Source organism: Anomalospiza imberbis, chromosome 1 (assembly GCF_031753505.1).
Source record: "Anomalospiza imberbis isolate Cuckoo-Finch-1a 21T00152 chromosome 1, ASM3175350v1, whole genome shotgun sequence".
NCBI lineage: Eukaryota > Metazoa > Chordata > Aves > Passeriformes > Viduidae > Anomalospiza > Anomalospiza imberbis.
The window spans coordinates 844,911-856,218 of NC_089681.1; the positions used below are offsets into that span (position 1 = coordinate 844,911).

The 11,308-nt window shown below is 47.5% G+C and overlaps 1 protein-coding gene and 1 long non-coding RNA gene across 3 annotated transcripts; one reads left to right on the forward strand and one right to left on the reverse strand.

Moving 5' to 3' along the window:
- Window positions 1-381: 381 nt before the first annotated feature.
- On the reverse strand, window positions 382-5,240 carry LOC137463783 (ly6/PLAUR domain-containing protein 2-like). Its single transcript, XM_068175213.1, has 3 exons — window positions 4,697-5,240; window positions 1,649-1,768; window positions 382-593 (listed from the first exon to the last, which is right to left on the reverse strand). Exons 1-3 carry the CDS (start codon window positions 4,746-4,748, stop codon window positions 382-384), a joined length of 384 nt encoding a protein of 127 aa, XP_068031314.1. The 5' UTR covers window positions 4,749-5,240.
- On the forward strand, window positions 420-7,583 carry LOC137463889 (uncharacterized). Of its 2 annotated transcripts, none has more exons than XR_010994038.1 (3): window positions 420-486; window positions 5,699-5,848; window positions 5,946-6,073. It is a non-coding gene; the product is annotated as an uncharacterized lncRNA (long non-coding RNA). The 2 variants fall into 2 exon arrangements; XR_010994013.1 differs by lacking the exon at window positions 5,946-6,073 and adding an exon at window positions 7,293-7,583 and having other exon boundaries at window positions 421-486.
- Window positions 7,584-11,308: the final 3,725 nt, after the last annotated feature.

The window sequence follows — 11,308 nt, forward strand, 5'->3', positions numbered from 1 at the left end:
AGCTGAAGCTGGATCCCTGGAAGTGTTCCAGGCCAGGTTGGATGGGGCTTGGAACAACCTGGGGCAGTGGAAGGTGTCCCTGCCCATGGCAGAGGGGTGGAACTGGATGATCTTGAAGGTTCCTTCCAGCCCAACCCATTCTCTGTGGATCCTGAGGGCCAGAAGCAGCTGAAGGTGAGGAACATCTGCTTAAACAGCTGGAAACTGGAGATTTGAGGGGTTTAAATCCAGGTGCCCAAATTCTTGGCTTGAATCCAGCATTGAAGATGGGGTGAAGTCACACATCAGAGAAGAGGGATGTTCCCAAAGCATCTAAGAGTTCATGAGGCAGCTTGGCAGTGAGAGTGGTGGGCTTTCAGTGGAGCTGGGACACTTATGACCTCACAGGGAGCACTGGAGGACCGTGCCAGCCACCATGGCCACCAGAACCAGCACTGCGGAGCTGCTCCTCACCCCGCTGCTGTTCCTGGTGTCATCCGTGCACAGGTCAGTGTAGCAGCAGGATTTGGGCTTTTGGGCCCCTATCCCATCGTAGGAGAGGCATTCCTCCTCACAGTCTCTGGTCACGGTGATGTTGCCAAAAAAGGGATAACCTGGGAGAGGCAGATTGGAGAGGAGGAGGAGATGAGAGAGGGGAAAAAATATGGAAGGAAAATGGGATTGAGAAACACTGACAGGGTGTTGGACATCTCTAATGCATGGGTTCCTCTAAGCCAGCCTGTTTTTTGTGGGAACAGGCCTGCCAGCTGTTATTGCTGACTCTCTCTCACCCTCCTGCTCCTTCCAAAATCATTCCAGCATGGACAAGGGACACAAGTCCCTGTAGATGTTTGCACTGTCTATAAATTCAGGGTCCATAGAGATATCTGGGTAGGAAAGGCAACACAGAGGCAACAAGTGCGGTGAGTCCTGATGCATCACTGTGAGGCTCCATATCTGATGGATTTCTCTCCTACCCTCTCTAAAGTGGGATAATTTCTCCTGGGTTTTTACAGAGGTGTTAAAGGGTAATCCAAGGTGGGACTGGGATGGGGAGAGGGAAGTGTGGCCAGCACATTGAGGAAGGGGATTCTCCCCCTCTGTTCTACTGAGACCCCACCTGAAGAGTGAAAGCTGCCTTCAGCTCTGGGGTCCTGACATGACAAAGACAGGGAATTGTTGGAACAGGTCCAGAGGAGGCCATGGAGATGCTCCAAGGGATGGAGCCTCTCTGCTCTAGAGCCAGGCTGGGAGAGATGGGAATGTCCAGCCTGGAGAAGGGAAGGATCCAGGGAGACCTCAGAGTCCCTTCCAGTGTCTGCAGGGGCTCCAGGAGAGCTGGAGAGGGACTTGGGACAAGGGATGGAGGGACAGGACACAGGGGAAGGCTTCCCACTGCCAGAGGCTGGGGTTAGATGGGATTTTGGGGCGGAATTCTTGGCTGTGAGGTTGGTGAGGCCCTGGCACAGGTTTTCCCAGAGAAGCTGTGGCTGCCCCTGTATCCCTGGAAGTATCCAAGGCTAGGTTGGATGGGGTTTGGAGCAATCTGGTCTACTGGAATGCAGGGGTTTGGGGTTCAGTGATCTCTTTAAGCTTTCTCCCAAGCCAACCCATCCTGGAATTCTTGGATTTCTCCCCGGGACCCCTCAGGGGCAGTGGTGGGACTCACCTGTCTCCATGGAGTGCAGTGTCGTGGTGCACACGGTGGCTTTCGGGGGACACACGGTGGCTGTCCTGCACTTGGAAATGTCTGTGGGCTCCTTGCATGTGTAACATCGCAGGGACTGGGCTGCAGAGGGGACAGAAGGGCTCTGAGGTGACACAGCAGGGAAGACAGACCCAAATCTGCGGCTTTCTGACCAAAATACAGCAGTGTCCAAAATTAAGCATGTCCGGAGGCAATGGCAAAGCTTGGATATGCCAGAGGGGGAAAAGAGCAAATCCCAGCACTGGAGGACAAGGGTGGTGTAGTAGGAGCTGGGCCTGAGCATGACTTTGGAGGCTCAGCAGCCTGGAAAAGTGGGATTTAGAGGGACCTTAGCTTGAGCTTTGGTAGGTCTGAGTATCCTCTGTAAGAGTTCAGCCTGTAGAAGAGGAGGTTGAGGGGAGATTTTTGGGATCTACAACTTCCTCATGAGGGGAAATGGATGGGCAGCACTGATTTCTTCTCTCTGGGGCAGTGACAGAATCCAAGGGAATGGCCTGAAACTGTGTCAGGGGAGGTTTAGATTGGATATCAGGAAAAGGTTCTTCCCCAGTTAGGCACTGGAACAGGCTACCCAGGGAATGGTCACAGCATCAAGAGTTCAGGAAATGTTTGAACAATGCTCTCAGGCACGGGGTGGGATTGTTGGGATGTCCTGTGCCAGGCAAGGAGTTGGACTTTGATAATCCTTGTGGGTCCCTTCCAAATCAGGATATTCCATGATGGTAGAAACCAGCTCCTTCTGCTGAGAGCAGCATCCCCCAGCTGTGACAGTGACAGCTCCCCCATCCCCTCCCCTCACAGCAACAGCTCCTTCCTGCTCGTTTAAGGGAAATTCTGCAGGAATCAGTAACTGAGAGCAGGATTTAAATTTCAGAGCTGTATCAGAGATCCTGAGGGCTGAGTGTGGCCTCAAAGCTGCTCTCATCAGGGGCTACTGCTGCTTTTTGAAGAGGCGATGTACAAACCCTTGCTGGCTGCCGCCTGAGGGAGGGACATCTCTAAATATGCAAATCTTGGTCTCAAAACCCTCAGTGTGAGCGCTGTCCATCCACAGCCAACAGACACCGAGAGTGTGGATTTTCCAAAGTCCTGCTGGTGTGGCTTGATGACAAAAACCAGCCTGGCTTGAGATTTTCTATCCTACCCTCCTTCCACCGGCTGAAAAACAACCTGCAGGCATCCAGTGCCATCTATTGGTAAAAATTCACACCGACGCAGTTTTTGCATTCCTGTTCTGTTGTCAAAGGAACTTCTGGGGTTTTGTGATAAGGATAAATATTTTTGAAGGCATTTGCTTGAACACCTGACTTCAGAAGGAATTTTCAAGACATCTACTCCTCGCAGCAGCTCCTTTGGAAAATTCAGCTGTGGGGTAGAGCCTACACAGTGCAAAACTTCTCTGTCTCATTCCTTAGCTCTTGCTAAGGAATTCAACTCAAAGAGACAATTCCTTGTCTCTTTGCAGAAGTAAAAAGGATTTTTTTCATGGGAATATTTCAATTTTCTTGTGGCTACGCTCCCTGTAAACAAGGGTGGCGGAGCCATCCCTATTTATCCCAGCTCAGGACCTCACTAGATCCCTTCCCAATGATCCATGATCCAATCCATAAAATTGTTATATATTTTAACAGAGGTAGTACATTATCAACAATCATATGGATGTCTGTGGATGTGTAGGATGGATGGATGGACAGAACAGTTCTGGCTTCAGGCTCTTGAGAAACTGCCCTGCAACCCTTGGGGTGAGGTGGTTTCCATTTACAAACCTCCAGCATTTCATGGATGAGCTGGGAAGTGCCTTGGAGGAATTAATCCTAGTTAAAAGCAGGTTTAAGGAAGGAAAACCTCAACCCCCTCATCTTTCACTGACTCTGGGTGGGGCATTTAGAGCACATGGATTTTGTGGAAGGTTGCATGGAAGAGGAAAGCCCAAATCCATAAGGGCCAGGACAGGACAACTGAACAGAGATAGCTCCGCATCCTGATCTGAGCCAATAATTCCCTGTTCCTCACTGTTCCTTCTATTCCTTGATATCAAGCCTCAGGAATATGAATGGTCACAGACACATCCCTCAGCCACAACAGGGGTGCCTAGACCAGCTGCTTCCCTCTCGAACATCCCCAAAAAATTATTTCTGCCTGATTTCAACTATAAAGCTAATGGGGTTGATAATTCTGTTTCCATAAAATTCTTTGAGTCCTTGGGTGGCTTCTCAGAAATTCCGTTAAATCCAAGACAAGAATTCAGATGGAGATGTTTGATCCCTGCCCAGGCTGCCTTTCCTTTGAGATCTTCCAGGGTCCCATGAAAACAGCCTGAGGATCTCTGGGGCCCATGGGCTGTGGGTTAAACCCCTCTGGGGTGGTGTCATCCCTAGAATGCCTGTTCCAGGCAGGGATGTGACTGCAGTTGGTCACATCTGCATGGAGGAAGGACACAGTGATGGCCAAACCCTGCTGCCAGGCTAGCCCAAGATCCAGACCCATCACAGACCCAGGGAAATTTCCCTGGAATAAGGGGAAATCCTGGAGCTGGGGGTTTAATAAAACTTTCCAATGTCCTTGGAGTTATTTCTCATACCCCCACCTTAATCTGTATTGAAGTTTCACCTTCTGGCTTTCAGCACTTCCAGCAGCCAGCTGGGAGGTTTTAAGGATGTCAGGAGTTCGGGATGAACATTCCTGAAGGGACAGGGTGGCGGCTCAGGTAGAGGCTGGCACTTCAAGCTCTTGCCCAGGCTGGTCCTGACCTGTGCCTTGTTGTCCCCTCCATCCCTGGGTGTGGGTGACAGGTATCCAAAGGAGGTGCATCACTCCCAGTCAGGCATCACAGCTCTTCCCACCAGGAATGCATCTCCCCTTTCCCATTTCACCCTCTCCTTCGACCTTCTTCAATACAAAAAGCATCATTTCCTCTACCTGAGGGTTACCAGGTTTTTCCCCTCCTTGCCCTCCCAGGAATTTCCCAGGGTGGGGGGCCCTGGAGTGTTGGGAATAAGGAGCTCTTACCCAACTCTACGAATGCCAGGCCCAGCAGGAATCCCACCAGGAGTTTCTTCATGCTGAGAGCAGATCCAGGCAACCAAGACAGGTCCAGAGAGCTTCTCCCAGGCAGCTTTATATGTTTTCCCACCCTCCACCACCTCTGTTGTTGATCCTGTGGGCGGATTCCTTCGGGGTGATCAGGGGAAAGCCCGGCTCCAGTCTGGATTGGGATTTACAGAGGAACGAGTTCCCTGATGAGGTGACATCACCGCAGCGAGCAGACTCCTGCCATACCTCGGCTCTTCCCCAGGTTTATGTCCTGGGGCTGGTCCCATGGAAAAGCAAAAACACGGCTGGCACTGCAAGGTGTGGCCCCATGCCAGGGCTTGGATGGGGAATGTGACAAGGTTTGTTTGCTCCTTCCAGTCTGGCTCCACGAGCCCAGAGCTGGCTTGTGTCACACGTGTTGCACTGACCAACAACTGCCAAGGGGCAAGTGACAGCAGGCTGGGCTTCCACATGCTTTGGAGAAATTATTGCACGGGCTGGCAGGACTGGGGTTGCCCAGAGATGTCTGTTTTCCCAAACACAGTTCAAAATCAAGCCTGGTTTCTGGATCCCTTGATTATTAATTGAGCTGCTGGGCATGGGAATCGCTTGGAGGCCAGTGGGATATGGTGCTTCCGAGTCTGGAATTGGGATAAGTCATGAAATCTCTGGTCCTGGGTCATGCTGGCAAAGCAGGACACAGCCTTTTTTTTTTTTGGAAAGCTGTCAATTATTTACCAAATTTTATCCTGAAGATGGGAAATAAGCCCAACATGGAGCAATTAATCAATTTTCCCACTCCAGCACCTCCCTGATAGCAAATTTCACTTTATCCACATCAGGGCAACCCTTTCAAATGTCATAATTTATTTTGTATCTTATCCAGTATCTGGGGAGACAGCTTCAAATGCTTGGAGCCGGGGAGAAATTATTTACTTCTCCCTTTGGACTGAGCCACTGGTATTTCATATTTCACAGGAAAAGCTGATAGACTTTTTGCTGGGTTTGTTGTGATCCAAATTGGAAAACCGTGGTGCTGTACAATTTCTCATAAAACAGCTGAATAAGCCAAAGAGGCAAAGTTTGTGAATCACTGGAGCACTTGGAGATTTTAGGGTTGGAGATGAGGTGAGTGAAGGAGCTTTAATGAGGTGCTTTTCCTGTCACAGACTTGTGACATGTGGGAATATTCCTGCCATTCCCAGCAGCCTCTCCTTCTTCCCAGATGGAGGATGGTTCCCAGTAACCTGAGAAGCGTTGCTAACAAAAATTTCCACAGCCAGGGATGACACAAAGCTGACAGAGCTGTGGGAAAGGGAGAGAAAGACCTACACCCTAATCCTTCTCTATGAGAGTGAAATTTATCCTTTATCTTCCTGTGTTCTCTGAGTTCAAGTGATTAAAAAAAAAAAAAAAAAAAAAAAACAACTGGATAAAACATACTTTTCTGGGGACACAGGAAAAAATCCACTCGATGAAAGCCACCAGACCTGGTTACATCCAGATCCCTGCTCGGAACTGGGCAGCTCAAGGCACATTTGAGCAATATCCTAATTAACAGCCATGAAACTGGAAGAGATCCAGTGCTTTCAGCATTCCAGGTGGTTGTGCCTCAATGGGAAAGCACAGTGGGGTTGGCACAGTAAAGCTGCTTGGTGGAGTGTGGAGTGGAAATGTCTGTGGAGACATCCTCTCATACCTGAAATTCTCACACCGAGAAATTCTTGGGATAAATCTGTGTGGTTGAAAGAATAGGGATATAAATGCTAACCACTGACTTAACTCTGTCTTATAGGCTTGGAAAGGTTGGAGATCTTTCCATAAGGAAAAACACTGGCAAAACACCAGAGCTCCTGCAGAGGTGCAGCAGTGCCAGGCTTCAGGGAAAGAGGATTTGGGAGTGTTCCAGTAAAACTGTGGAGGCAAGGAAAGACTTTTAAGGTCTGTTACCTTTAAGGTATTCCTTGATCTAAAGATAATCAAGAGCTCACATAGAGATGGAGCCCTGGAAACAAACCCAAAACCCAAGACAAACAACTCCAGGTGGTGTCCAGGTGTGTGTTGGGATAGGAGGGATTTGGATTTTGATTTTGGAAGTGGCAACACCCTATTGGCTTCCCAGGTAGAATTCCACTGCTGCTGTCAAGAACAAAATGGGATCCTAATGAAAAAAGCCCAAAAAACAATACAATAATGAGGAGAGTGGGACAACTGGATTCACACCAAAAAATGACACGGGAATACACTGGCTCCTTTTAGCTTGGCAGAGTTAAGACAAGCCTAAGTTAAATGAGACTGGAAATTGAGGTTGGAACTTTAACACTAAAAAAAAAAAAAAGGGATTATTTCTGTAAGCAAAGGCAGGGAAGAAACCTGACCTGCTGTAAACCTGATAAATATGGGGAAGCTGTGGTTTGACAGAGCAGTTAGGTATGACTTAGACAGCTTGTAGGACTCAGTAGGGCTTAAAAATTCCCTTCTGTCTGTGTCAGGGGTGGAATAAGCCCTGGGAAAGGTTTTAAGCACAAACTGACAGGAGCCAGAAGGGACTTTGGTTGAAATGTCATTTCAGGTCTGGAGAACAGAGAATATCAACGAGGTGTGGTGTGTTTGGGAGAAAGGTTTTTGTGCCAAAAGCCTTCAGGAATTCTCAGCGGGATTAACCCAAACCTTCTCCCAGCCTGTCCCTGGGAGATGGTCCTAATTGATAAGGTAATATAGGGAGATATAATCTCTCTCTGCTTATCACAAATACCAGGAAAGACAGATGACAAAAATTCAGTTTTTACGGGCAAGAAGGTGAAGTGCTTCACCTGCTTTAACTTCCCTTACAGTCAATTCTTGTTTGAATTATTAAACCCCACATTTTTATGACATGTTCTGTGGCAGGGAGTGAACACCAAGCTTCGCTCAGCTGTTCCAGTCATTGATTATCAGCCACACGTGAAATTAGTCCTGTGTAAAATATTTCTAGTATGATTTATGAACTCCCTACAGCCAGTGGCTCCTGTTGCACCTCTCTACTAAATTCAGTTTCTCACTGCTGCAATTCTTGTCTTCTCCACAGAAATGTATTTTGTCTGGGATATCTCTTGGATAGACTTTGGTGGGGTCTCTGACTCCTTGTCTGGAAAGTCTGTTCTCCAAGGCTTTAATCCTTCTGATGGCCCTTCTCTGAACTCCCTCTGTTTCACTACCTTCTCTCCTATATTGTCCAGCCTAGATCTGGACATTTTCTTCAGAAACTCCATAGAATCCCAGAATGTTTTGGTTTGGAAGTGACCTTCAGGATCACCCAGTTTCAATCCCTTGCCATGGGCAGGGACACCTTCCACTAGCCCAGGTTGCTCCAAGCCCCGTCCAACCTGGCCTTGAACACTTCCAGGGATGGGGAAGCCACAGCTTCTCTGGGCAACCTCTGCTAGGGCCTAGCCACCCTCCCAGGGAAGAATTTCTTCCAATATTCCATAAAACCCACTCTCTTTCAGTTTGAAGCCATTCTTCCTTGTCCTGACACTCCATGCCCATGGTCCAAAATCCCTCTCCAGCTCTCTTGGAGCCCCTCTTTAGCTACTAAGAACTCACAACAATGTCACCCCAGAGCCTTCTCCTCTGCAATCCCAGGAATAAACAGTACAGATCCACCTGCTATGATACAAACACCAACCAACCCTATCTGATGCCGTGGTCATGTCATGGTAACCATGGCATCAATCTACGTGACATCCATGTCTTTCCTGAGAGCTGATTTGCAGGATGGAGTGTGCTCCATTTTCCAGATATCAGATTCCCAAACATCCTGGTGACAACTGGTTTGCAGGAAAATACAGATACTGCTGATCACTACACTCAGCCACCTGGAGTTCAGCTCCTGTGATTCCAGAGGGGTAGAATTTTTGCCAGGGGACTTTTTGGATGCACCATCTTCATGTGTGACTCAGTAGCAGGGAATCTCTCTGCCCATGCCCATGGCTGCAGCGATGTTTGATGATCCAATGGAAGTTCCAGCTCTCATGGGTGTGTGTCAATAACAAGACTTTGGGCTTGTTGGGGTGGAGTTGGTCTCCACCCTCCTGATGAAACTCTGCCACTGGGCAGGAAGGAATTCAGGTTTCATTGGGCTGGAAAAGGGTGAAAATGTGAGCACCCTTCTCTGAGGAGCTCTTTAGGTCTGTCTTCCATGGGCTGTATGATATTAATTGTTCCTCCTCCAAAAAAAAAAAAAAAAAAACAAAAAAACACCAAACAAAAACCAGATTCACAGCTCTGATTCAGTCTCTGAAGAGCTCCTACCCCCTTTTTTTTTTTCTGTGTCTGAGCTTAATTTTGCTGCTTTGCACTCCCTGTCTGAAGATGTGAGGTGAGAAGTTGAACCTCTCCAAGCAGAGGAGGGAACTGTACTTGCATTTCCCAAATTCTGGCTTAAGCTCACTAATCCCAAGACTAAAAAGCAGGTGCTCCTAAGGATGGGAGGAAAGATTCCAGACTTGCTGGATTTTTACAAAAAAGATGTAAAGATTTTTACAAAAGGGTGAGTTGTGTTCAGGGCTCTGAGAGAATAAAGGGGAGTCCAGGGATATGGTCACGTGGAGGTTGGAATTATTGAATCATGGAAGGGTTTGGGTTGGAAGGGACCCTAAATTTCATCTCATCTCATCCAACCTCCCAGCCATGGGTAGGGACACCTTGCACTAGACCAGGTTGTTCAGGTTCCTCTTCCAGCCACAGGACTTAGGACAATTCCTTCAGGCATCATCTGTGTTTGGTCCACCCTGGGAATGTAGGTCTCTCTAGCATTTTCTGAAAACAGCAAAAATGTCCAAGATGTGATTCTGGATTGGGTTCCAGAGGGATGAATATCTCCAGTTCAGGCATTTCAGGCTTCATTAAAGCTGTATCTGTCCTACCATGGACTTGAGAGATGTCTAGCTAGTGTAAAGTCCCTGAGTGTGTCATGTCCTGAATCCACTGGATTTGTTCCAGGGACTGCCCAGGCACACTCTGAGGGCCAAGATGTTTCCAGAAAGGTTGCTCTGGTAGGAAAGATGAGAAATTCAGGCACGAGCTGTGACAGTTGTGATCAGGATCCGAGAATGGATCCTGATCCCCGTTCAAGATACCATTATTCCGGTGTGATTCCCTTTTCCATTCCAGTGACAGTTACTGTCAGCCCTACATGAAAGCCCACGTGACCCATAAATCCACAGTCTATCATGTTGGGAGCCTGTGGCCATGTAATTTTCCATCTGAAATTTGGATGATTTTGAATAATGAGACTGTAAAAGGTTGGAAAAATCTTCTGAGATCACCAAATCCAGCCACCACCATGTTCACCATTAAACCACATCCTCAACTGCCAGATCCATGTGGTTTTTTTGAACACTTCCAGGCCTGGTGACTCCACCACTTCCCTTTTTCTGATGCCTGAACACTAAAAAAGACAAGGCTGAAGGATGCTGGGAATATTCCTGGGGGCTACTGTTGACTGGGAATCTCCAGTCTCTTTCTCCACACTTTAATCAGCTGATGGGCACTGTTGATCTTTTATCAATATTCTGCAGTACAAGGGCAACGTGCAGAGACTGGCCAGTCACAGAGCTACTTCCTTCCCTTTATCAGGAAGATTTTCCCTCTTTATCAACTTTGGTTGTACAGAGAAAGGAAACAGAGACCTTGCTACAAATTTGTCACTTGTCAAACACAGGGACTGTCACTGAGCCTGTGACTGAGAAGTGCCTGACATCTTTGTCAACCTTCAGCATCATCAGTAAGTGCCTTTGACTGACAGGCTGGCATCAAAGTCTGTCGCCAGATACAGATCTGGATGAGTCAAGCTGAATAATTAACCCCTGCTAAGTAATGAAATTAGCCTGTGCTGGGTGTTGCCATGGGGATCCAGCACAGTAATGGGAATAGCGTGACAAGGAAGCCAGTTCCCATCATTGGGGTCTCTATGGTCAAGGCATAAAGTTGTGGGAATTAGCAGAAATTGCAGCAAAAATAGCTGTTGCCCTGATTTTTAAAAGTGTTTTCTTTTATAGTTCTTTTGAAAGTTTTAAAGTTCTCATAAAACTTCTTTAACCTTCTGATAATGTTTACATATTTCTACTAGAGTTCTCACACACTGTTCATGTAAATAATGATTGTTTTGCATTCTTCTTTGTGGGAGGCGAGAATTGATAGACTGTTAGTTTGACCAGTGTAGTTCGAGAGGTAGCAATTTCATCGTCCAATCCACTGTCACTTTTAGAATTCTGTATATTGCAAAGTCAGAAATAAAATTAGCTCTTTTTCTCTTTTGAACTTACCAAGCTCCTGTGTACTCATTTTGTGTCCAATAGCAACAAATAGCCTTTGAATATTTGTGGAGTCACGGACAGATTGAAGCAGGACAAAAAGTCCGGAGTGGGAGTCACCTGGCCTAAGCACAGCCTGTCTTCTCTACCATAGGTGGCTCCTGGGTGACTCACTGGAGCTGTTTCTTTTTCCTGTCAGGCAGACAAATCCAAATTTCATCAGACAAAAGCTTAATCAAAAAGTGCATGGCACTGGGGATTACCAGCTTCCCTTCACTGGCTTTAAAGGGAA

Excerpts from the sequence above, each read along its gene's own strand:
- LOC137463783 (XM_068175213.1), bottom strand. The coding sequence starts at position 4,748 with ATGAAGAAACTCCTGGTGGGATTCCTGCTGGGCCTGGCATTCGTAGAG. Across the intron at positions 1,769-4,696 it reads CCTGGCATTCGTAGAGTTGG|CCCAGTCCCTGCGATGTTAC; the intron begins GTAAGAGCTCCT and ends TCCCCTCTGCAG. Across the intron at positions 594-1,648 it reads ACTGCACTCCATGGAGACAG|GTTATCCCTTTTTTGGCAAC; the intron begins GTGAGTCCCACC and ends TGCCTCTCCCAG.